The 26,897-nt window shown below is 46.1% G+C and overlaps 1 protein-coding gene and 1 pseudogene across 8 annotated transcripts in view; one reads left to right on the forward strand and one right to left on the reverse strand.

Moving 5' to 3' along the window:
• CEP192 (centrosomal protein 192) overlaps positions 1-11,677 on the forward strand; it is a 132,335-nt gene extending 120,658 nt beyond the window's left edge. For 4 of the 8 annotated variants that reach the window (XM_032152878.2, XM_032152876.2, XM_032152872.2 and 1 more), the window contains 5 exons: positions 2-121; positions 560-681; positions 2,808-2,937; positions 4,011-4,069; positions 10,730-11,676. In XM_032152878.2, the coding sequence (XP_032008769.1) occupies positions 2-121; positions 560-681; positions 2,808-2,937; positions 4,011-4,069; positions 10,730-10,868 (570 nt within the window). In that variant the 3' untranslated portion in view covers positions 10,869-11,676. Of the gene's footprint in view, position 1; positions 122-559; positions 682-2,807; positions 2,938-4,010; positions 4,070-10,729 lie in introns of all 8 variants that reach the window. The other 4 variants (XM_032152873.2, XM_032152877.2, XM_032152875.2 and 1 more) reach the window with 2 other exon arrangements.
• A 14,303-nt stretch (positions 11,678-25,980) lies between these two features.
• On the reverse strand, positions 25,981-26,695 carry LOC116468124 (mRNA turnover protein 4 homolog; annotated as a pseudogene).
• Positions 26,696-26,897: the final 202 nt, after the last annotated feature.

Raw genomic sequence — 26,897 nt, forward strand, 5'->3', positions numbered from 1 at the left:
GGTCTCCATCATATTTTTGCCCAGAGGTAGGGGGGATTATGCCCAGTTTTGGGATGTTGAATGTCACCCTCTTAAGGAGCCTCACATGAAACACACGTTGAGATTCCAACTCTCTGGACAAGTGAGTAGTACACTGAATTTAAGTAAATTATTGTTTGTATTTTAAAAACAGAAAGGGAAATTAACAAGAAAAATTGGCCTGAAAATGCAGAATATAGCCCCATAATCTTAATTTTCTTATTTGTCTTTATTAATTGGCATGTTTGAGGACTGGGTTTGGCTGTATTGTTCATACAGCCCACGAAACCCATGTTTGACTTAGTTATATAAGAAACTCTGTGTGCTTGTGCATCATGTATGTACATGGGCACATGAGAGAGAGGAACCAGGCAGTACCCAGAGAGCGGAACCAGGCAATACAGAGTACAGAGCTTGCAATTTAGGGGATTTAAAAATCTTAAATCTCCTTAAGGAAATGATAGAATTCAAATAAGTAAATGTCCATATATTTTCTTAGTTTTTATTTCTTTCTCCCTTACCCTGTGATTTTTCTGTACAGAGCATCAAAGCAGAAAATGAGCTTGAAAACGCATGCTTTTCCATGGATTCCCTCATTAAAATAGATCATTTAGTTAAGCCCCGAAGACAAGCTGTGTCAGAGGCTTCTGCTCGTGTATCTGAGTATGTTGTTTTTGTCATTCTTACTGAGTTTTTTCCCAGTACTTTATTGAGGAATAGAGTCAGTAAAATGCTCAATGACTTTACCTGAGTTCACGTGTTACCAGCACTCCAGCCAAGATACAGAATATTCCTCTCGCCCAGAAATTTCTTACATATCCCTTTGCAGTCAAGATTTGTCCTGTTCTGATTTCTGTCATCATAGATTCATTTTGCTTGAACTTCATATATGTGCATATGTATGTATATATTCTTTGTGTCTGGCTTCTTTTTCTCAACATACTATTTTAAAAAATCCATTCATGTTATTGAATGTACCTATAGTTCATTCCTTTTTATTGTTTAGTATCCCATTAAATGAACGTATCACAATTTATTCATTTTCCTGTTGACTTTTGGATGTCTTATAATTTGGAATTATTATGAATTAAGGTGCTATGAATATTACTGTATGTGCATTTCTAAAGATGACATACATTTTCATTACTTTTGAGTACAAATACCTAATTTTACCCAAAATTGCCGGGTCACATGATAACCATGTGTTGAACTTTAAAATAAACTGCCAAATAGTTTTCCCTAAATAGTTGTACCATTTTATGTTCCCATAAGCAGCATATGAAAGTAGATTCTTAAAAAGCTTTAAAATGTAAAACTTATACCAGCCGCATATATAGCTTTAATGAGAATATTATTTAGTATTCTACCTTATGAAAATATTTCTTATAATCCTTAATTAACTAGTAATTAGGTCTAATTAAGTTCTTGAGGAGGATGCCTGGAAAGACAATATATGTTAAATATCTGCTGAATTTAATATAAATTTAGTATTTATTTTTTAATGGGAGCCAATAATGTATTTGGAAGAAATTAGAGCCCTTTAATGAATGCATGTTCTTGGCACACTCCCTCCGGGCTGTTATCTCTTGCTTCTCTCTTGCTCTCTATGCCCCGCGCCTCCACGGCTCCCATCTGGAGACACAGCCCCACCAACCCAGAGCCCACATGGGCTACAGGGAAACAAACGAGAAACTGGGAGAAGTGACAGAGGCAGCTTGGTCTGTGAAACCTGGGAAGGACTTCCGTGAAAGGGGACATTTAATTAAGTTGAGGAGGATGAGTGGAAACGGCCTAGGTGAGGAGGGTGGGAGAAGTTCCCAGGAGAAGTTCAGTGTGAGAGGGGAGTGGTGGGGGGCAAGGCCAGAGCTGGGCCTAGGAGGTGGTTGCTGTTCTGGAGAGCTGGGAAGCCAGGGAGTGACATGATCAGGTATGCGTGTGTAGGACAATCCCCTGGCTGTGGTATGACTGATAAGAAGGAGGTGAGGAGGGGCTATTTTAAAGGAGTCCAGGAGTAAAATAGTGTCAAGGAATAGGAAGAGAACGGGCAGACTGGAGATAGGAGGGCCTCTGCGATGGACTGGATAAAGGGGGATGGCTGTGAGAGGGTCGGCTCCTGGATATCATTCAGCAAACACAAGTGGAGGATCAGGTTTGAGGACAAAAATCACAAGTTCATTTTTGTATTTGTGGAGACTGAAGGTGTTTGAGCTATCCTGAGGGACCGTTGTGTAGTGAGTGAATAGATAGGGCTGCTGGGGGGTGCCAAGCTAGGTGTGAGGGGAAGGTCAGATGTGCAGAGAGTTGGGGGTGGAGGGGAGCCTGCAGAGACCCAGGAGTGGCCAGAGAAAGGAGAGGCAGCTGTGCAGGGTTTGGGAAGCCCAGGCAAGAGCCAGTGCCACCACCAGCAAACATTGCCCAGAGGCCACACCTGCATCAGGCACTTGGAGCAGCGTGTGTCCCTGTGATAGTGAAGTACAGTCGGTACTGCAGCGTGACGGGGCCAAGTGAAATGAACTGAGGTAAAGGGCCACCTTCATACAAACTGGGCTTCTGGCAGGTAGTGACCCAGGCTGTGAGGAGAGTGAGACCTATCCAGCACCCTTTATGAGAGGATTCCTGCTGTCATCCTCTTCACATAAATTAGATAAGTTGTCATTACAAAACTTATATTTGAAAATAAATTGCCAGGAAAAACACAAATTAATGCAATACTACATAATTTCAATATATAAAAACGGTTTAAGTTACTGTGGATTTCAGATTCTTAACTTTTACACCTATTCCCAAAGCAGGCAGCTTGATGTGACTGCTCGCGGAGTTTATGCCCCAGAGGATGTGTACAGGTTCTTGCCGACTAGTGTGGGGGAGTCACGGACACTTAAAGTCAATCTGCGAAATAATTCTTTTATTACACACTCAGTAAGTTGGAAATATTACTATGGGTTTTGGAAAAATAAATGCATTCTACTCTGATAACAAACATTTTCCTGATGATTCTATAGACTATAAGTTGTAATAATGAGGTAATTTTTCTTTTTTTGGAGATGGAGTCTCGCTTCACCCAGGCTGGAGTGCAGTGGTGCGATCTCGGCTCACTGCAAGCTCCACTTCCTGGGTTCATGCCATTCTGCTGCCTCAGCCTCCTGAGTAGCTGGGACTACAGGCGCCTGCCACCACGCCTGGTTAATTTTTTGTATTTTTAGTAGAGACGGGGTTTCACTGTGTTAGCCAGGATAGTCTTGATTTCCTGACCTCGTGATCTGTCCGCCTCGGCCTCCCAAAGTGCTGGGATTACAGGCATGTGCCACCACGTCCGGCCATAATGAGGTAATTTTTAAAAATGCAATGTAAGGCCAGGTGCAGTGACTCACACCTGTAATTCAGGACTTTGGGAGGCCAAGGCAAGAGGATTGTTTGAGCCCAGGAGTTTGAGACCAACCTGGGCAATATAGTGAGACTCCATCTCTACCAAAAAAAACCAAATTAACCGGGCATGGTGGCACGTACCTGTAGTTCCAGCTACTTGTGGGGCTGAGCTGAGAGGATCGCTTTAGCCTGGGAGGTTGAGGCTGCAGTGAGCCGTGATTGTGCCACTGCACTTCAGCCAGGGTGACAGAGCAAGACCCTGCCCGCATCCCCCCAAAAATGCCTTAGTATTGTATTTGAACATAAACTCACTGAAAGTTTATAATCCTTTACTTGAAAATCAAAAATTTGTTTTATATTTTAATTTTTAACTTTTTCTTTTTCTTCTGTACTATTATACACACATATTTCTGGACAACCTTTACTTTAGTTAAAACTAGATTAAATTCATGTTAAAATGTTCTTAAATATGTTTTCATTACGTTAGCATTTATTGTCCTACCTAATTTTGTGGCAATACCTAAATTTACAAAATGTATCTGTAATAAATAAATGCTTGGTATGCTTATGTATGCTAAAAGATCTAATTTTCATAACTTTATAAAGTGTTTTCTATTAAATTCCAGCTGAAGTTTTTGAGTCCCAGAGAGCCATTCTATGTCAAACATTCCAAGTACTCTTTGAGGTAAGTTTATCGCAAATCACAGTGTTCTCATCAGCGATGCAGGACTTTTGTCTCTTGGGAGTTGGGGCTTGTGAGGTCCCCTCTGCTGCAGGTCCTCCATATTCCTCACCAGCACCAAACAGCATTAGTCAGAGTCTTCGTAAGTAGAAGCAGAGAAAAGGAGCCTGCAGGGGGACAGCTCCAGACCGTCTGTGGTGCACTCAGCGGTGCCGCAGTGCACAGCATTTGGGCTGGTGTGACTCCTCCCACCCAGGATTTGCAGTCACATAAATCTTAGAGCTGTAATTATCTTAAGATTGACTTTTAGGGTAATTCCTCTTTCAAACGTTATTTTCACTGGTATGCTGAGAATCAAGGACTTAGATTTTCATTAATTGGGACAAAAACCTTTCCGGGTTAATTGGGAAAACTTTTATTGTGGTGTTTTCCAGTTGCCATTCTTCAGACACTCCTTACTGTTCTTAAATCAGGGCCTCATTTTCTTGTTATCCTTGCTAATTTTTTTTTCTATATGATGCACATTTAGGTTGAACTCTCGAACTGGGTTGTCACTGTTATTTAGAACTTAATAGTAGGGTTCTGTTGGGCTTAATGCTGAAGAATAATTTTAATTTCATCTTTGAATCTTTAAGTCATTTAATTATTGTAAAGTCTCTCATTTTAGCATTAGGAGACTATTCCAGAAACATGTTCTATTCTATGAAAATTTGGACCACTCTGCGAACATTCTAGGCCTGCCATTTATGCACTTACTAAGACCAGCGGTGCTGTACAATTGAAGTCACTCACAGCCCTGGATACCGGAAAGATGGCTTGATTGAGGACTGTTCCTTCTACTCTTTCTTTTTATTCTTTTATCTCTCACACCACCTCTTCCTTCTCCTATGGACTATAAAATATTTTAATATGCTTGAGGGCTAAACCCTTCCTTTCTCTCCCAGGAGACTGACCTAAAGGCATAAACTATAGATTTTAGTTCTGAAAATTCAACAATGAATACATCTAAAAATTATCATAAACTTGATAAACTGGCCTCAATTTCCTTATTTGTAAAATGGAGATGCCAGTGCTAGCTACTGACAGCATAGAATTGTGAGGAATGTAAGAGATGTGGTAATAATGCCCAGACATAGCAAGCGTCAGGTGTTAACATCATCATCATCATCATTAAATCTCCCCTGTAGGTGACCTTGGCTGGCAGGATGCATCAACACTCACTCTACAGATTTTGATAGAACCTCATTTTATTATCAGTGTGTCTTCGTTTAATCCCTATGACAACTACATAGAAGAGAAAGGCCCAAGTTTAAAAATCAGCCAAATCCAAGTTTTCCAACTTCTGTTCTCCAAGTTCTCCTCTCATAGTAGTCTGGATCTCTCCAGTTATTGTCGGCTGCCCCAATTGATTTGAGACTAGTGATGCTCTAGTGTGCGTAATAATAGGTTGGAACTACTAAAATACATGGTAGCACAACTGCAGAGGCAATTAGTTTATTCAGAAAAAGATCATTTAAATTTCTAATTGTTGTAACTATTTTTAGTAACTGAGTACAAATAGATACTGAATAAATTATCCTGAACACTATTATTATCTAAACTCAAATTTTATCATAACTGCATTATTCATTCTGCTTCCTCAGATTGGTTCACATCCCACATCTTCACCAGCTTTTTGCAGAGTATATTTTTAAACATGCAGTAGATCAATGGAATACTTCTGTATAAACTGGCATACATCTGTCACAAATTGGAGGGACTTTAGATTTTTATTTCAAGGAGCTCTTCTTACCTTAAAAAATATTTTTTTTAGGCCGGGTGTGGTGGCTCACACCTGTAATCCCAGCACTTTGGGAGGCCGAGGCGGGTGGATCATGTGAGGTCAGGAGTTTGGACCAGCCTGGCCAACATTATGAAACCCCATCTCCACTAAAACTACAAAAATTAGCCATGCATGGTGGCGGCCGCCTGTAATCCCAGCTACTTGGGAGGCTGAGGCAGGAGAATCCCTTGAACCTGGGAGGCAGTCGTAGTGAGCTGAGATCACGCCACTGTACTCCAGCCTGGGCAACAAGAGTGAAACTCTGTCTCAAAAATAAATAAATAAATAAATATAATATTTTTAAAAGCTTCTAAACAAAGTTTCATTTAAAAAAATTATCTTGAAGAGTCTAGTACCAGCTTTAAAAAAACAATATTTACATATACCTCATCCTCATCTGTAGTTTTGATAAAGCATCATTATTTAAAATAAACATGTTAAATTATAGCTTTATGTCACTGTTCTCCATTTTATAGCTAGGTATGAGGCAGTCAAAACTTTCCTGCAGTTAAACAGTCATTTTCCAACTTTCATTATTGAATACGCTGTCATTTCAAATTCTTTTTTGATGTTATATTCTTTGCTTAATTTGCCTTCACAGATTTTTTTTAAAGAATTGCATTTCTGCCAAAATTTGTGGGCCAATTCAGATTTGACTCTTTCCAGAGAAAGAACCTAAACCTATTTCATCACAATAGTGCTACAGATGGCAGAGTCTATTTCTGATATGGAGTGTAGGGACAAGACCAGCCGAGTGGAAATCAGATAAGGGGATTTTTGAAAGATGCCTAAAACATTTTTAATGAGAAACTCAAATTTTATAAATGAGATGACATTTTGCTTAGCTTCAACTTGTTTTCTATAAACCACTTTTGAGATATGAAATGTGTTCCTTGCTGGTCATGTAAAAGTAGACATTTTTGTGGACGTTAACTTGTAGACTTGCTGTTCCAGTGCATGAAGTTAAGAGTCATGAATTACAGCCCTGCGTTCCTGTGCAGCTGTGTCACATTAATGGCATCTGAAGGAACTTAGAAACGTGAGAAAATATTTCTAAATTAAGCAAAATTTGGACAGTTCAATTAAGTTAGCATTTAAAATAGTATTGCAAGGTGCGTAGTTTGTACTCTGAACATATTTAAATCTTTTTAAACTTTTATGCTTTGAAGATAAATTTGAATGAAATAATTTTGTACTCTATTACTGGCAGACACTTAAGTTATTCTGATTATGGTGAGTTTCCAGAAAGTCTTCACCGATATTAACTATCACTATAGGACTACAGGGTAAATGCATAATAGTACCAATTTCAGCAATAGCTTTAATAGCAGCAGCTCATTGTAAATTTGGTAAAGTATGAGTAAGAAAATCATGTGTATGAGTTACTAATTCTGTGATCTGTTTAACCAAATGAACTAAACTCTGGGTTATAGGAAACTTTTTATTTTACACAAAGAAAGGTGGAAACACTGGCTCCTTTGTAGCAGAGAATGACCTGTGTTGACCTTGGAGAAGCAGCAGGACAGTAGAGGCAGATGCCACAGGAACCCCAGTGACAGTTCTTACCACAGAACTGAAGTCATGGGCACTTACGGCATTGTGTGCTGTTGTATTTGTCCCAAACATGAGACACTGTGACTGTAGACAAAGGCTCACAAAACATAATTGCCAGATGAGACCAACAGTTAGCTTGCCTTGGCAGTGGAACAAAATCTGTGTTCTTAAAGCCCTGAGAAGCAATTCCCAGCCTTTACTTAATCACATTTTTCATTTGGTAGATCACTGTCTGCTCTATGACACCATTAACTACACATTTCCAAAGTAATAATAAGATTGTAGTCATCTATAGGGTACAGGAGATAATTACTTACAAATATGCACTTTTTCCAAGGCCACCGGAAGGCCTAGTGGGGCTGCTCTCCGAAAGCTCCAGCACTAGCACAGGGAAGTGGCTGTTCCCTATAGGCTGTAAGCCGATTCTAGCTTAAGGAGGCAGAAGAGTTCCCCCAAGAAGGTACAGGGGTTTTGCGCAGTGCAGAGGTGGGTGAACACGAATGTATGATAGATTATAAGTAAGGTAATAGGGAAAAGGAAACATTACTAACAGGTTTTCTTATAAAGGTTCTTTTTTGAGGGTTCTGAGGGATCGTCTCTTTCTTATATCTTTTTTAAAAGAATTTATGTTTCTACTTAGTCCCAAAAAGCATCTTCCTCTTAACCTATTGTTTTATGAACATCTAATCCCAGCTGAGTTGTTGTAGCTAATAGGTTTCACCTCAACTGTGCCCTCATGTCCTTGCACAGTGCAAGGTGCACAATCCTGGCATACCCTGCATGTCATTTGGGAGAGAAGGACAGTTCCTAGAAAAGTGAGAAGCCAAGGAATAGAGTTATCATTGAGCTGCAGTAACCTCTCACCCATATGTGGGAACAAATTTTATTACCTTTTTCAGTTTCTTTGATAATGGTGATACCTTGTATGTGCTAGTGTACTGACTTTTCTGTGGAAACTGTTCCTTTAAAAAAATGTTTTGGGCCGGGCATGGTGGCCCATGCCTGTGATCCCGACATTTTGGGAGGCCAAGACGGGCAGGTCATCTGAGGTCAGGAGTTCAAGATCAGCCTGGCCAACATGTGAAACCCTGTCTCTACTAAAAATGCAAAAAGTAGGCAAGGCGCGGTGGCTCGCGCCTGTAATCCCAGCACTTTGGGAGGCGGAGGCGGGCGCATCATGAGGTCAAGAGATCAAGACCATGCTGGCCAACATGGTGAAACCCCGTCTCTACTAAAAATACAAAAATTAGCTGGGCATGGTGGCGCATGTCTGTAATCCTAGCTACTCAGGAGGCTGAGGCAGAAGAATCGCTTGAACTCGGGAGGCAGAGGTTGCAGTGAGCCGAGATCATGCCACTGCACTCCAGCCTGGCGACAGAGCGAGAGTCCGTCTCAAAAAAAAAAAAGCAGTAGCCGGGCCTGGTGGCATATGCCTGTAGTCCCAGCTGCTCAGGAGGTTAAGGCAGGAGAATGGCTTGAACCAGGGAAACAGAGGTTGCAGTGAGCTGAGATCGTGCCACTGCACTTCAGCTTGGGCCACAGAGCGAGAATCCGTCTGAAAAAAAAAATGTTTTGAAAGAAAGGAAGGAAGTGTGGTTGCTAGAATTTGTAGGTTCCACTAAGCCCTTTCCACGTAGATGGGGCCTGCAGGGAGTTGCGGGCTGAGCGTGCACAGCCTGATGGCCTCTCTGCTCCCTAGATGCATTTCTGCTCTGCGTGCCTTTGCAATTACATCTATCATTAGTTAGAGAGAGGATCTGAACTAGACCTCCCCACTGGGTTCAGAGGACTTTCCTGCTACCTTTTCCCATGTGTGTGTGTGTCTGTATAGAGATTAAATTAGTTCTTAATAATAGTATTACAAAGTACTTTTTAAAATATATCCATCTTGCTGGGAGTGTTCTATAGCCGTATTAAATGTTGTGGTTCTTTCTAAATTGCATTCCATTTTATTCAGTGTATCTGTAAATCTAAAGCAGATGATATATTTTTAATCACAATATACTTAAATTTTCAGTTTAATATAGAACAATTCTGTATTCTGTGATGAAATTTATTAATAATGAGTTCTTCCAGAGATTTTTTTGGGGATATTTTATTATTTTTTAGTAATTCATAAGTTATAAAGCCTCTTAAATAGGCAAATGGTACTATATTTATCCAAGTATTGACCGCCAACATGAAAGAGAAAATTGTAGCTAATGGCATGGGCCAGGTTAGTTTTTTTTAAAAAAGTACATTATCTTTGACATGGTAAAACAAGTGTAATGCCTTTGGGGAAAATAACCCAGACTTTAAATAAAAATAGGGCACTCATTACCAGCCTCTATATTACTGTAATCTGAAAGTAAAGTTTCTAGAATATTTTTTTTTTTTTTTTTTTTTTTTGAGACGGAGTCTTGCTCTGTCCCCCAGGCTAGAGTGCAGTGGCACGATCTCGGCTCACTGCAAGCTCCGCCTCCCAGGTTCACGCCATTCTCCTGCCTCAGCCTCCCGAGTAGTCTAGAATATTTTTGATGAAAGTTTTGGGCCGGGCGTGGTGGCTCATGCCTGTAATCCTAGCACTTTGGAAAGTCAAGGTGGGTGGATCACTTTAGGCCAGGAGTTTGAGATTAGCCTGGCCGACATGGTGAAACCCTGCCTCTACTAAAAATACAAAAATTAGCTGGGTGCAGTGATGGGCGCCTGTAATCCCAGCTACTCGGGAGGCTGAGACAGGAGAATTGCTTGAACCTGGGAGGTTGAAGTTGCGGTGAGTCAAGATCATGCCATTGCACCCCAGCCTGGGCGACAAGAGTGAAACTGTCTCAAAAAAAAAAAAAAAAGGGATCATATGAATTTTAGAGCAAAAACTGCACAGCCCATTAATGATAGGGTTGGGACAAGTTGTTTTAATCTTTCCAGTACAATATGCTGTCTGGACTGAGTAAAACGGGCATTTAGGGTGTTCCCGAACCCTTTCTTAAGTAGATAGCTTTTGCAGGCAGAATACAAAGCTGTATGTATGATAGTTTAGACCTCTTATTTTCCTTTTTATATATTAATAGTTACTGGATAGCCAGGAATATATAGGTATGCAATACTGTTTTAATACAATTTTAGATTTTTCTCTCCTTTGTGTTATTTTCTCATTAAATAATAGCATCCAGGAAATTATAAATACATTTAAGCTGAATGTGGCTTGACCAAGCTCTTTCCTCAACACCTGAGCCAGGCACTGTGCTGCCTGGGACAGGGTCGCGGATGCTGTCATGACATGCCTCTGTCATGTGCCTGTCTCTTTCCAGAGCCCAGCATTACATCAACATGCCCGTGCAGTTCAAACCGAAGTCCGCAGGCAAATTTGAAGCTTTGCTTGTCATTCAAACAGATGAAGGCAAGAGTATTGCTATTCGACTAATTGGTGAAGCTGTTGGAAAAAATTAACTAGAATACATTTTTGTGTAAAGTAAATTACATAAGTTGTATTTTGTTAACTTTATCTTTCTACACTACAATTATGCTTTTGTATATATATTTTGTATGATGGATATCTATAATTGTAGATTTTTTTTTACAAGCTAATACTGAAAACTTGACTGAAATATTATGTATCTAGCCTACAGTATTGTACTTAACTTTTACAGATGAGAAGAGAGTTCTGTGTTTGCGTTGATTATGATATTCTGAATAAATATGGAATATATTTTAATGTGGTATATACAGAAATTTTTCAGTGAGCTTGTCTTTTTCTATGCTGTCATACAGAAATTAGAATATCACTTTATTCTCTTAAGTATTTTCCAGCTTCTGGGTCTGTTCTGTGCATTTTATCCTCCATCACACAGTTTCCTTTCTCCTAAGAAACTCCTTCTCTGTTCCTCTGTCGTTTAGCCAGTTGCCCAGAGTAGAAAGGACAACTTACTTTTCAAGCAGCTGGTTATTTTACTGAGGGAAAGTCTTCATAGTCTGTGCAAACACAGTGAAGAGGTTCCCATGTTATTATCTTGAGTCTTTACCTCTCTGAGCTCACGTACTGTATGTAAAGCTAGACAGGACAACTGCTGCAGAAGCTGGTACAGATGGGGTAGGTTCCAGTGGGATACAGGGAGAGCAGTCTGTGGTAGGCTTGAGGTCAAGACGGTGACACAGTTTTACCCAGGAGGAATGTAGTTATTAATTGCTCTTCTCACCATTATTAGAGAGTCTCCTGATGAAGCTTTCTGAGCCCCAGCTCATTGCCTTTGACTTTGAAGCAACAAAATCCCAGATTGTGTAGTAGCTCGGGGATGATCACAATTGGATATTATGTGGAGTGGAAAGACCTCGAGGCTTGTAGAAAGCGGGCCGGATGACTTAAACTAATTACAGTTTAAGAGCAATGATTGTGAACTTGATAGAAAAACAGATCCCTTTTTTCTTCTTCCACTTCACTTTACTTTTGCCAAGTAATTTTTGCTTAGAAATCAAATTTGTAAAAACACTTTTTTTCACAAGTTAAACAGGTGGTACTTTTACTGATACTGCTTGACTTCTGTTCTAGATTTTGTGCATCAAATATGAGATGAGCTCATGCTTGAATTTGTGCTAATTTTTCAACAGTCAGCCTTAAACATTTTAAAACCATGCTATTGCTTTTTAAGACTGTTTGCCATGGTCTTTTAAGTGTTTGCCAAGGTCAGTTTCTAGCAGTCATAATAATTTCAGTTCTGTGCAACTGTTACTTTGCCTTTCAATTTATACTCAGAAGGTCAAAAAACAGGGTTAAATGATAACACTGTAAAGGTGACTCTTATTTATTTATTTTGAGACAGAGTCTAGCTCTGTCACCCAGGCTGGAGTGCAGTGGCACAATCTCGGCTCACTACGACCTCCACCTGGGGTTCAAATGATTCTCCTGTCTCAGCCTCCCGAGTAGCTGGGATTACAGGCACCCACCACTATGCCAGCTAATTTTTGTGTTTTTAGTAGAGACGGGGTTTCGCCATGTTGGCCAGGCTGGCCTCCAACTCCTAACCTCAGGTGATCTGCCTGCCTTTGCCTCCCAAAGTGCTGGGATTACAGGCATGAGCCACCATGCCTGGCCAAAGGTGACTCTTCTTTAAAAGTGACTTTTAGGGATCTGCAGTTTGTCCTTTGCCTCCATGATTTGGAAACATGATGCTTGGCATTTTAAGAGCACGTGGATATGAACAAATGATTTGTGCAACCAGTTGCCACTCCTAAAGCAAATGCAGACTACGCTGTCTTCAAGACAGCTGCCAACGTGAAAGAGCAGTGCCCAGGCAAGGTTGCAGCAGAAGCTTGGCTTTAGCAAGCCTTCTATCGGAAATCTGTCTCCGTTCTTTCCCATCCCTTCCCACATTGATGTCTTGAGTCTCCACTTCTCCTCTGAGCTCCTGACTCATGGGTCCAGCCAGATGTTTCTATTTGGTTATCATGTAGGCAGCTCAAACTTCTGATTTCCCTCCCTGCCTCACAGGCTTCACTTGCTTTCCTCATTCTACCAACCCATTTCCTTGCCCTCAAGCCCTCATGTTGCTCCCTCTAAATTGTGCCTCTTAAGAAATCCTCATCCGTCCATCTCAGCGGTGGCCACAGCAGCCTGAGCTCAGTCATCTCAGGCCACTGCAGTCGTCTCCTCACCAGACCACCTGCTTGCTCTTAGCTCCAGAGCTTTCTCTCCACAGAAGACAGAGTTACCTTTTGAAAGAGGTAAACCAGAGCCTAGGTTCCCTGCTCATACGTGAGGATAGTCGCTTGCACGTGGCATAAAGCCCAGATTCCTCCCTGTGGTCTAGAGGTCCTCACCCCCGGCCACTGCCATCCTCCCTGAGCTCCAGCTGAGTGGCCTCCCTGCTCTTCCAGCCAGCTCAGTGCTCATGTCTCAGGTTCTTCCCCAGGCTTTGGCGTGGCCAGCTCCGCTTCTCAGAGAGGCTCTCCTGCCCCATCCAAGGCAAACTCCTCCTCCGCACATCACACTGTCCATTGTGGTATGGCCCTCATGTCTGCCGCATGTGTTTCTGCTTGTTTGCTCTCCCTCTTGTGGAATGTGAGCTCTGCATGACAGGACACCTGGCTGGCCTTGCTCACCCGCATCCCCAGCACCTGGACAGCCTCGCGTGGCCTGCAGGAGTGTGACTGACCGCCCAGTGGCTCCGGTGCGTTTGCCACACTCTGCTGTTCTGGAAGGCTGTCTGCTCACCGCCCTGCTGCAGATGCCCAGCTGTTTCTCCCCACTCCCAGTAAACACTGTCTTCTCGGAAAAGCCTCCACTCTTGCCCCAAGATTTCTTACCGGTTTCTTATGCGTCTCCAGGACATACTTCCTAGTAGTAACAGCTAAATGTATACTGGTGCCTCCCATGTGCCAAGCGGTGTCCTAAGTGCTCTGTGTCTGCTGTGGTACTTAATTCTCAACAACTTTATAGAGATTGGGCTTTTTATGGCAGAGGGACCTGAGAGTGGAGAGGAGGGACAGAGCCCTTCCTCCTACGGTGGTCCGTCCACAGTGGCATCTGTGGACGGACGGATTAATAGGAGGCTGGGTCTGGGTCTGGTATGGCCCATGGAATTGATACTTGTATTACGTAAAGAAAGGCTCAGAGGGGTTAAGTAATTAACCAAAAGTCACACAGTTAAAAAGTTTGAGCTGGGATTCAAACCTTGTTTTTTTTCTGACTTAGGTACCCAGTTACAGATGGTAGAAACTGTTCTTAGCGTAGAGAAAATGTAATATTAGTATATCGCTGCTTTTAAAAGTTTGTGTTTGGTTGTAAAGCAGCCCTAAGATTGTAAATTAATGTGTCCTGCCAGCTGAGATTACTGGAGTCCACAAGAGTGAGGATGCTTCTTTTGTCAAGCAGGTAAGACATTCTGCAGGCAAAACTTAAAGTTCTGTAGAGCTCAGTGATGATGAATGTGCATCATTACTGATTTAATGAGTCCAGAAACGAGACTGTGTAAGAGGGCATCTGTTTTTAGTTTTCAATAAAGGTTGGGATGATTTTATATATGCAATACATAGATTTTGTGGGACACAGATTTCTGCGCAGAATTACACAAGTTCACAACTGTTTGCTCTCCCTCCCATGGAATGTGAGCTCTGCATGACAGGACACCTGGCTGGCCCTGCTCACCCGTATCCCCAGCACCTGGACAGCCTCGCGTGGCCTGCAGGAGGGTGACTGACCGCCCAGTGGCTCCGGTGTGTGAACAACTGTGAACTTGTTCTCTTTCTTAACTAACATTCCCCCTTTTCAATTCAGTATTAATTTCTTAAATTTTGATACTTAACATGATAGATTATTTTATAGAAGGTTGATGAAAGCCTTGCTCTAAAGAGAAAAACTATTTTCCCAGCCTCTTCCTGAATTAGATAATTTTTTAATATGTCTTTTTCATTAATGAAAACCCACTTGTCAGTTCTCTTAAAGGTGCATTTCCAGGCCACTGCACGTTTTTGCTACCCAACTCGGTTAGGATGTATGGGTTTCATACTGATGCTTCCTAAACTCTCAGAGCAGATTCACTTGGCATCTGATAAATTTTACTCACTCTTTAACTTTTATGTAAGTTTTTGGGTTTGCTAGTTGGCTTTTATTGAATTTCAAAATGCCACTTTGCGACTTTGCGAACCCCACAAACACAGGCCCAGCTTCTTGTCAGTTCACCTGTCACTGCCATACACACTTAGGACTCCTTGCTCCACACCTCCTTCTAAGTCCAAAAATCCCACAGGACCACTTTTGGGGAAATTGTTTGATACAAATTTATTTTTCTTTAAGGATTAGTTTGTTGACTTGTTTTGTGTTTTTACACTATTTCCTATATTACCTGAGCATGGATAGGAGAATGAACAGATAACTATAAAAACGTTCAGAGCAATGCCATTCTAAAAATAGTTCCTTTGTAAATAGGATTATTAGAGTAAGAAATAGGCGGATGCCTAGGCAGCTTCTAAGGGGGCCCACCATAGTCCCCACGTGGCCTTGTGCAGTCCTTCCCTCCAGCCCCTTGTTTCCATCCAACAGAAGACCTCCACATTGAGGGAAATTTCACCTGCCTGATCCCATCACAGAAGATTCCAACTCTTGTCTGGCTACCAGACCCTCCCTTACTGGCCTCAGTAAAGCAAGCTGCCATCCCAGGGAGGGCCACATGGCAAGGAATCAAGTGAGGCTGGAATTGACTGGCAGCTAGCTGCAAACTGAGGCTCCTAGCCCAGCAGGTCAGAAGGAAGTGGATCCTGCTGGCATCAAGTGAAGGCACTTGGAAGTAGGTCCTTCCTCAGTGGGGCCTCAGATGAGACCCCGTTTCAGGTGACACCATACCTGCAGCCTGAGAGCCCACAACAGAGGACCCAGCTAAGCTGTGCCTGGATTCCCGATCCCAGATGCTGGAAAATCCATGCTTGTTGTTTGAAGCCTTGGCGCCTGTGTAAATTCGTTCCACAGCATCAGATAACTAACACAGCGGGTGTTTAATTAAAGAGGAACATCACTGCAGATATAACCAGCTCTTTGAAATCAGCCACCTTGGTGGTAAATAGTTGCTTATAAAAGATTGAGACAAGCCAACAACTGTTGATGTTTTGTGATTAAAAACTCTTTTAACCTTTAATAAAACACACACTCCCATCTTTTGTTTCACTTTCACTATTTTTTTTTTTTTTTTGAGACAGAGTTTTGCTTTTGTTGCCCAGGCTGGAGTGCAATGGTGCGATCTTGGTTTACTGCAATCTCCGCCTTCCGGTTTCAAGCGATTCTTCTGCCTCAGCCTCCTGAGTAGCTGGGATTACAGGCGCCCACCACCACGCCCAGCTAATTTTTGTATTTTTAGTAGAGATGGGTTTCCACCATGTTGGCCAGGCTGGATTCTGACCTCATGATCCGCCCACCTCAGCTGCCCAACGTGCTGGGATTACAGGCGTGAGCCATCGTGCCTGGCCACATTTTTAATTTTATGCCTCCGTGTAAATGTAGGTGCACTGGTAAAAGATCCTGTAAGTTAAATACATGCCAATATAAAGGAGTAGAAGGATTCAGAACTTGGGGAACAGTAAGGGAGATTATGGAAATGAAAGTAAACATGACCCATCTGGTCTTTAAGGGATTTGCTTGTCAAGATGGGAGAGGGGTGCAGTGAGGATGCTAGCACCCCTGAAAAGAGAACCCAACTCTGGAGGCTGACAGCCAAGGCTTTGGGCTTTGGAGAGTGGCACTGAGTGAAGGTAGAGTTGAGCAAGCAAAGCCGCGGTTGGAGCCAGAATCCTCCCTGGTGCGTTCATGACAGTTCTCATCCTGCTGTGTCCTGTACCCACCCAGAAGATGCACAGGAGCATATGTCACTGGCAGGTAGGTTCTGTGAGCATGTTGGCATGGAGAGCCAGGCCAGGCAGCCCACTTCCCGGTATGACTTCAGAGGGGGAAGGACTCCCGCAGCCCCATCCCCACTGAGTGCAGCCAGATTCTGCTTACGTTTTGGTTGCCCCACGAAATCGCCCTTCTGTCGAATCAGTGTGAGGAGAGGTGGTCATTTATGCCTTGCCGTGCACGAGACGCTGAGGCAGGGCAGGGAAGGAACCCACATCATCTGAGCAGACTCCCAGGGGCGTCCTCAGAATGTGTCCAACGTGGACAGAAAGGCTGCTGGGAGATCTGGGGAGGGTGCAGAGGCCAGGCCTTGCCACATCACAGTTTTGCAGAGGCCACCTCTGTCTCCGTACGACGTGTACTTTCAGTCTTGGAAGTTGGTCTTCAGCAGCCACCCTGGCCCTGTCTTTATGGAAGTGTCTAGAGAGCTCCATGTGCTCTGCTGGTGGAGCCTGCTCGCCCTCGTCCTGTGTCTCTGCAGCCTTGTTTCCCCTCACTTGCTCCTCATGTCACATCCACCCTCATACCCTTGGAGTAGGGCAGCTTCTTCCCCACTTGGACCCCAACACCTCCTGTCTTCCACCAGGACACCTTCCCCAGCAGGAGGATGTCTCCTGCCTGCCAGGTCCTCAGGGAAGATGGCCCATCCGCTAGTGAGGAACTGCTGGACGATTCTGTTGAGCGTCTGTTCTGCTCATTAAACCAGAAGTACCACGAAGTAGGGACCAGGGCTGTGGTCACCTCCAAAGCCTTGGTGCCCAGAGCAGAACCAGCGTGTGGTGGGGCTCAGACCTTGTGAGAAAATGGATGCGTTGTCCAGGGAGGCCTCTGTGTCTTTAGGCAATGGAAATGTCAAGAGGATGTGGACACTGGTTTAACATAGCAGTGCATTTATATTTCAAGCCAAACGCGCACCATGTGAGTGAAGAGACGCTTAAAACTGAAGTCGGGAGCAGGCCAGGACTGTTCACCACAGCTGCATACCGCATGGCAGGAGGGGCCTCTGATGGCCACCTGGCCCTGGAGGACGGGAGGAGATGAGCTGCGAAAGATCTGAAAGAGGGAGGCCAACATGTCATTCACAGCTGCCTTCATTGTTGATAGGGAATTCCAAGAGAATTCCTCCTGGAAATGATAAGCAGTAAGAGATGTGTACCTAGGAATGCGATGGTGCCAAATTGATATATACAAATCAATAGTCTTCCTATACATAAGGAAATAACCGCCAGAAAACAGCCGAAGACAAAACAGCAGAAATACGCTTAGAAATGTGTGACGTGTATACAAAGGAAACTGTCAGGTTCCCCTGGAGCACATCGGAGACTTGAGTAGGAGTGACTTACCGGATGGCACCGGGGGCCTTCTTCCGTAGCGTGAAAAGCGCCCATGAGTGGGGATGGGGCTGGGGCCGCAGCAGTCCAGGCAGCATTTCCCCCAGCAGAGGGGGAGCTCTGCAGGTGCCCAGCCTCCCACGCTGTTTCAGTAGCTTGTTAGGAACTCTCCCAGACACGGGTAGTGGCCCAGCTGCCCGTCCCTGCCGTCAGTGGGTCTGAGGGTGGCCTGACCTTTGTTTAAATCCTACATTTAGCTGGCCAGACTCACGCCTGTAATCCCAGCGCTTTGGGAGGCCAAGGCGGGTGGATCACGAGGTCAGGAGATTGAGACCCTCCTGGCTAGCACGGTGAAACGCCGTCTCTACTAAAAATACAAAAACAAAATTAGCTGGGTGTGGTGGTGGGCGCCTGTAGTCCCCAGCTACTTGGGAGGCTGAGGCTGGAGAATGGCGTGAACCTGGGAGATGGAGCTTGCAGTGAGCCAACATCGTGCCACTGCACTCCAGCCTGGGAGACAGAGTAAGACTCTGTCTCAAAAAACAAAAAACAAAAAACAAAAAAAACCCTACATTTAGCATATATCTATATCAAGATTTTACATGTCTTTTTAACTGTGCCAGAATTTTATGAGGGTTGGTATGGCAATTTTATTTTATTTTGAGAGACAGGGTCTCACTATGTGACCCAGGCCAGAGTGCAGTAGCACGATCGTAGCTCACTGTGACCTTGAACTCCTGGGCTGAAGTGATCCATCCTTCTCAGCCTCTCAAGTAGCTGGGACTACAGGGGTGCACCACCACACCTGGCTGATTTTTGTATTTTTTGTAGAGAAGGGGTCTTGCTATGTTGCCCAGGCTGGTCTCAAACTTCTGGGCTCAAGGAATCCTTCCACCTTGGCCTCCCAAAGTGCTGGGATTACAAGCATGAGCTACCGCTTTGGCCCAATTCTTCTTGGTGTTAGTTACAGAGTTGCAAAGATTTTGAGTAGTCAGCCCCAAACTCCTTTACCCATTAGCCCGATTTTACCTTGGGAATGTGAAGCTTATGAGGAACGCATATTTTGTGTTAAAGTAGAAGATAATAATAACTAAAGCTGTCAGTTCTCCCTAAACCAATTTCTACATTTAATGCCTTTCCAATAATGATAGCTACAAGGTGTTGATTCAAGTAGAAAAGTGGTTCTCAGGTTGGCATGTTGGTGCCAACAGGACAGCCAGGATGTGCTGCAGAGGGAGAGTGATGGCGTCTGGTTCTACTGGGCACACCACACAGGATGTCACTGTCAGCCTCCTGGTGCTGACATCAAGGTGAGGAGATGTGTGCTCCCTCGGAGAGACGGTGGGAGCCTCCACCTCGTCCTAGGAGTTCTCTCTGGAAGGGACCAGTCCTCAGGATTCACATGTGTCGTCTTCTGCTGGTGGTCCATTTCTGCCATGTTTGGTGGTTGGGTTTAATTCAGGATGGAAGCTATTATGAAGAAACATAGCAACAACTAAGCTTGTATGTCAGCCTCTGCCTGCTGGAATCCCAGGTCTTCTCTCAGTGGAAACTCGTGGAGCCACATCCAATCCTAACAGTAATTAAAGCAGCCTGGGTGAGACTGGCTTATGAAAAGATCAGTGAAACAGAATGGAATCCAGAAAGACCCAAATACACACAGAAATTTAGTAGATGGTAAATGGCAACATTTCAGTGAGAAAGAGATGGGTTGGCCCAAAATATCTTCCAGGTGAATCACATGTAGAAATAAAACGAAGAGTCCCAGAAGAAAATATGGGAGAACAATTTCAGTTACTCATTTCCAATTAGAAACAAAATTGAAGTTTTCTCTCACCAGCACAGCATGTGAGTTCTCAGAATAACCAGGTAGCTTCACACAGGAATGTCAGCTTTGCACACGAAGTGTGTTCTAATTTGGTGCACACCATGAGGAAACGGAAGCTGAGCAAGCAAAGCGATTTAGTTACCTTCTGGGCTGGTCACCCTGGAGGTCCTCTGTGAGAAAAAGACCTGGACAGATTTCTATGGTTGTTTTGTGTCCGGAATTGGTGGGTTCTTGGTCTCACTGACTTAAAGAATGAAGCTGTGGACCCTCGTGGTGAGTGTTACAGTTCTTAAAGGCAGTGTGTCCGAAGTTTGTTCTGAGTTTTTTCCTTCTGGTGGGTTCGTGGTCTCGCTGGCTCAGGAGTGAAGCTGCACGCCTTCACGATGAGTGTTACAGCTCATAAAAGCAGTGCAGACCCAAACAGGGAGCAGCAGCAAGATTTATTGCAAAGAGCAAAAGAACAACACTTCCACGGCGTGGAAGGGGACACCAGCAGACTGCCACTACTGGCTTGGACAGCCTGCTTTTATTCCCTTATCTGGCCCCACCCACATCCTGCTGATTGGTCCATTTTACAGAGAGCTGATTGGTCTGTTTTACAGAAAGCTGATTGGTCCGTTGTGACAGGGTGCTGATTAGTGTGTTTACAATCTATGAGCTAGACACAAATATTCTCCAAGTCCCCACAGAGCACTGATTGGTGCATTTACAAACCTTGAGCTAGACACAGGGTGCTGATTGGTGTGTTTACAAACCTTGAGCTAGACACAGAGTGCTGATTGGTGTATTTACAATCCCTTAGCTGGACATAAAGGTTCTCCAAGTCCCCACTAGACTCAGGAGCCCAGCTGGCTTCACCTAGTGGATCCCACAGCGGGGCACAGGTGGAGCTGCCCACCAGTCCGGCACCCTGCGCCCGCACTCCTCAGCCCTTGGGCAGGTGATGGGTTAGGGTGCCGCGGAGCAGGGGGCGGTGCTCGTCGGGAAGGCTCGGCTGCGCAGGAGCCCACGGCAGGGGGGCGGCTGGGGCATGGCGGGCTGCAGGTCACGAGCCCAGCCCTGTCCGGAGGCAACTGAGGCCCCGTGAGAATTTGAGCACAGCGCCAGCGGGCCAGCACTGCTGGGGGACCCGGTGCACCCTCTGCAGCTGCTGGCCCGGGTGCTAAGCCTCTCACTGCCTGGGGCCGGCCGCTCCGAATGCGGGCCGCCAAGCCCACACCCACCCGGAACTGGCACTGGCCCACAAGCACAGGGCGCAGCCCCAGTGTTGCCCACGCTTCTCCCTCCACACCTCCACGCAAGCAGAGGGAGCCACTCCAGCCTTGGCCAGCCCAGAGAGGGGCTCCAACGGTGCAGCTGCCGGCTGAAGGGCTCCTCAAGCATGGCCAGAGTGGGCGCCCAGGCCGAGAAGGCGCCAAGAGTGAGTGAGGGCTGCCAGCACACTGTCACCTCTCAGTTTTTAGCTCAGGGCTGCTGTCCAACACCCGCTCTTGCTTGGATACCTTCAGTGGTGTGGCTGCTGGTTGCTGTATTGCACGACAAATATTTTTCTCTCTGTTAGTTTAATAGCAATCTTAAGCCACCTAAGAGGTTTTAAATGTTTCCAGTTATTTAAATCTTTAGACCATGAAGAAGGCCATTGTTTTCTTGGGTGCTAAGGAGGGTGATGGGCCAGTTCCCATCCAGAGCCTAAGCCTGAGGCTACCCCTAAAACTGATTAAAGATCAGTTACTAAAATATGTTAATCATTGCAAAGATGACCAAAAGAATAAAATTTAAAAGGTGTAAACAGTATGTATAGTGTGATCCTTTTCTGTAAGGAAAATTACTCATGTTGGATGCATGTGCACCGAGAACACTTCAGGGAACACCTGCAGGCAGAGAAAGCAGGGTGCCTTTGAGACGGCGGATGGCAGGATGTTTATTGTTCACGTTAGGTCTGTCAGGTTTGATTTTTGAATAATATGTATTATTTCTGTGGTCTGAAAAGAAAAGGTGGAGGAGAGACCGAAAGTCAGAGAATATAACCAACTCAACACATCAGAAGCTAGTGAAGCCCTGTGAATGGCTGATCCCAGGTAAGTTCCCATGTGCTAAGCTGGAATCAAAAGTGTGGGGTCTTCATGGGGCCCGGTGCATGTACAATTGAGTGGATCTGCTGCCAGCACGTGTTGTGTTGTGCCTGCACTTGGCATGGCTGCACAGGGCTTGCGTTGGTACCAGGCTGGGGCGGTCGTGGGGAGGGCCTGGGGAAGGCTGACTAGGGCCTCCACTGTGGGACCCAAGTCCCCAGACCTGGCTGCTTTACTGTACAGTTACAAACCAAACGGGGGTGCAGACGTTTTATGTTGGGCAACAATGGGGGAATCAGGTGGGTGTGCCCCGGCATCCTTGCTCCTCAGTGCGCAGGGCCCTCGAGTTAAAAGCAAACGTCCCCGCCGGTGGGGACGGTCCCCGGGCAGCTCTCGGCGACACCTTCCTGCCCGGCTTCCCTGCGAGGCGGGCGGCAGTGGAACTCATTCCACAAAGGCTGCCTCTCACTGTGGCCGCCGTGTCACCAGCCAGAGCTGTCAGGTACGTCAGTCATGCTGCTTTGTGGTCATGTCACTGGCATAATCCCAAGATTAGGTGGCCACAAAGAGCCATGAATGAGGTGGTAATTTCGTTCAAGGGAAAAAGAGTTAAAGAAAAAAAGACTACTTTCTCACAAGATCCGTGAAAGAAGTGACAGCTAATATTTTAAAGCTGGAGCAAAATAATTGTGGTGAGAGATCTTTGTGTGTTCTCTGGAAAATGCTGCATGCGCACAATGAATATTCAAATGCCATTTTGCGCTGTGAATACCAGATCGCCGGGCCCGAGGCCATCTGCATGGGCCGTCGGCGGAGTCGGCCGGGCCGCGGGAATGAGCGGGCCACACGGAGGGCCTGGGCGCGCTGCTGGGGACGCCGGCTCCGAGCAAGGGGACAGCCACCCCTCGGGAGTCGCTGGGAAAGGAGTCAGCGCCGGGCAAGCAGCCTGCAGCCTGTGCCGGGGAAACCGAGTCAGCCGTGCTCGGCTGGGGGGCTCGCTCCTCACTTTCGGTGCCAGAAAATGCCCAGAGGAGCGGGGCGGCCCCAGAGCCTCCTTTCGGGGCGCGAGGCCCAGCGCGTGTGTGCGGAGTCCAGTCCCCGCAGAGAGTGGGGCGCCCGCACCTTCCCCTCGGCGCTCGGAGCCACAGGGGAGGCCCGGGCTGAAGCGAACCGTCGCCACCCTGGCGGGGCCTCATGACTGCGGCTGCAGAACTGGGGGTCCCCGCGGGCCCGTGTTTCAGGGGTCCTGAGGCGCGCGTCTGCGGGGTTCCCAGGCAGCACCAGGAGGCGCCGGCCTAGGAGGAATCCGGATCCAGACAACTGCGGTGGCTGCTGGGCCGAGGCTGCCGTCGCGGTGGGAGGCGGCAATGCTGGCAAGTCCACGCGGGGCAGACGGAGGCGAAAACAGCTCACTTTCGCGGCGCAGGCAAAAGCAGGAATGGCGACCCCTCTGCGGGGCACCTCAGGAGGAAACGTCTGGCTTGGGGAGTCCGCGCTCGTCGCGAGTCGTGAGGGTGGCCGGGCGCTCTGGGGGGCAGTTCGGTGCTCCGAGCTCAGCCTCGTCTTGCTTTTCAGGGGTTGGAGGCGGAAGGGAGCCATGGAGCCCACTCCCGATGGACAGAAGCTCAGGAGGGGAGGAGGGCCGGCTGGGGAGGCTGGTCCCCGCCGCAGCCCCGCAGCCCCTATACCTTGGCTCCAGCGCCAGAGCTCCGCCGCTGCGCCCCTGGCTTTCTGCCTCTCCCCGCACCCTCTGCCCTCTCTCTCCTCCTAAAGCCGGTCCTTCCTGTTTCTCCTGGGGGCTTCCCCAGGGTGCTCATATATGTCTCAGCACCCCTGCTCTGGGGTAAAGAAAGGGCGCCGCCGCAGGGCGGCCTGAGTTTAAGGGTCTGTCCACCAGACTTAACGGTACTTTACCTCTCTGTGCCTCAGTTTCCTCATCTGAAAAGTAGAGCTCATATTAGCCCTGACCTTGTAGGTGGTGAACATCAAATGAGCTCATACAAGGGAAGTGGTCGTGTTACTGGTAGAGGGTCCTAACTGCAAGTTGTCCAGATTGTTGGCCTTTTGAACAAAGAATTGGACAAAACGTGCTGCAAAGCAGGGAGAAAAGGAAGCAGCGAAAGCAGGGATTTATTGAAAACGAAAGTACTCTCCACAGTGTGGGAGCGGCCTGAGCAGGCTCAAGGGCTGCGTTATAGAATCTTCTCGGTCCAAATACCCGCTAGAGGTTTCCCGTTGGCCACTCATGTGCTCCCCTCATGTAAATAAAGTGGTGGCCCATAATCGGTCTGATTGGTTGCGGAAAGCAGCCAACCACAGGCTGAAGTGAAGTTACAAAGGTCACACTCCTGTGCAAACATCTGATTGGTTGCAAAAAGCTAAGGTTAAGAGGCTAAAGTGAAAGTTACAAAGTTGGACTTCTATGCAAAGGAAGACTGGCGGCAATCAGTCTGATTGGTTGTGGACAGCCAATTTCCCTTCGGCCCCACAGAAAAGGTGGGGGGTTTGCCAAGGGAGTAACCTCTGGTCCTTTTGTTACTTAGGCGTGGAAAGTTAGAGTTTTCCTTTCAATATAGTTCTAGGAAGTCCGCGTGAAACGGCCTTAGGTTCCCTGCGTCCATACCCTATTCTCCTGCCTCACTTAGACCCGTGAGTCCTAGAAAGGATGGACATCGCTGGCCGCCACATCATCGGGGTCTCATGAATCCCTGCTCTTGTACCTCAGGAGGCAAGGCTAGGCTGCCCTGGATTAGGATCTGCCCTTTGGAAGTGCCGTGTTCTGTTTTGGTTGTGCTCCTTTGGTTGTTTGGTGGGAGTTGGCGGGGCAGGGGCAGCAAGTGACGCCCCTGGAGAGCTGCGGGCCCAAGCACTGGGGTGCAGCCCGACTGTGAATCCATGCATTGAGCCGCCGTCACCTGCCCTGGTGTGGGTACCTGTGCGTCTTGCTTTGTGGTCATCCTGGTTGCTCCAGCACACAGGTGTCTAATCTTCAAGGCAGAAAGAAGACGTGGTCACCCCCCAAGCCCTAGACTCTGTATGTGTGTGCAGTTTTCAGAGGGTTGTCTCAGGCGCTGATTGAGGGGGCAAGGAGAGGTGCTCAGCACGCAGGAACTGCAGCACCAGACAGGAAGTCACCAAAGAGGGAGTCCAGGTCAAAAGGGACTTGGAGACACAACAGAAGCAACCACAAAGACCTTGTCTGAATGCTGACTCGAACAAGCCACCTGGCAAAAGACATTTTGAGACAAGAGAAATTGAAAAACTGACAAGGGGTTAGATATTAAGGGAGTACTGTTAATTTTGTTGGGCGTGATAATGATAATTTTTAAAAAATTTATTGGCTGAGTGTGGTGGCTCATGCCTGTAATCCCAGCACTTTGGGAGGCTGAGGCCGGAGAATCATGTGAGCCTGGGAGTTTGAGACCAGCCTGGGCAACATAGCACGACCTCAACTCTACAGAAAATTTTAAAACCTAGCCAGGCATGGTGGTGCTGCCCATAGTCCCAGCTACCCAGGAGGCTGCAGTGAGCCATGATGGCCATTGCACTCCAGGCTGGGTCACAGTAAGACCCCGTCTCAACAAAATAAATAAATAAATAAATAAATAAATAAATAAATAAATAAATAAAATGTCCTTATGTTGGTGGAATACAAAGAATCAAATATGGGTAAAATGATGTATTGTCTTCTGGGATTTCCTTTAAGTACTCTAGCAAAGCAATAGACAAAAGCTGGGAGGGGAATAATATATGAAGCAAAACTGAGCAATGTTGGTAATTTTTTTTTTAACTTTATTTGACATCCTGCAAAGCTTTGTTCTTTACAGGAATAGTCAGTGCCCATCACTCCCTGTCAAAAGCCAAATAAGCTGCTCTCTCTAGAGGGGTGGCAGTAGTCCTGTGTGGTCCAGTGAGATCCAGAAGGTTCCAGGAGACCTTCAGTCCTGAGTGCCTTTCAGTCATCATCGTCTGAGTCTGATTCTTCTGCTGAGTTGGACGCACTCTCTGGCAGGTCGTCTCCCATCTGCTGGACCCTTCCCGACTGTACATCCCGCATATATTTGATGGTCACCTTAAATTCAGCCATCTCATACGCAGAAAGCATCAGAACACCAGCCTGCTCCGGGGCCAGCAGGTGGCCCTCCTTGTACACCTTGTTGTCGGACAGCAGGGTCACCACACCTCTCTCAAAGGTGGTGGGCAGGCCCGGCTGCCTCAGCTGTGGCTTCATGGAATGGGGAACTGCTTCAGGGGCCCTGGGTCCAGGCTCACGGTGAAAGCTGCTTTGTTACAGCTCACCTGTAGTCCATTTCCGTGTATTCTGTGAACCACTCATTCACCTCCTCCTTCCTGTGGTTGGTGAACAGGAGATCCGCTTCACCCCTCAACCTTTTGCTGACCTGGTGTAGGTTGTCTTTGCACTCACCCAATGGGCTCCGACCCAAGGCCGCCATCATCACCTTGTTTTTGCCAAAGAACATCTGGCTGTGCTTCCAGGCATTCCGGATGTCCTTCAGCTTGCTGTTCCTCGTGTTGGCCACAGAGAGATGAAAAGGTACTTATCAGTGTCCACACGTTTCCAAAGCTCTTCTGTCAGGTGTTGTTTCAATTCCAAGCCTTTCTTGGCAGTTTTGGTTAGGGACTTTCTTGTCATGCTTGGATTTGGGCATTGTTCTGAAGCCACGTGTGGCGGAAGACGGTGCCACCCCAATGCTGGTAATTGCTGATGGCAGGGGGTGGATGTGTAGGGCTTTATATTATCTCTTCTCTACTTTTGTGTATGTTTACTTTAGTATTTATTTTATTTTATTTGAGACAGGGTCGTCTTGCTCTGTCACCCAGGCTGGAGTCCAGTGGCTCAATCTTGGCTCA

This window comes from Hylobates moloch, unplaced genomic scaffold, assembly GCF_009828535.3.
Source record: "Hylobates moloch isolate HMO894 unplaced genomic scaffold, HMol_V3 SCAFFOLD_5, whole genome shotgun sequence".
NCBI classification, from domain to species: Eukaryota; Metazoa; Chordata; class Mammalia; order Primates; family Hylobatidae; genus Hylobates; species Hylobates moloch.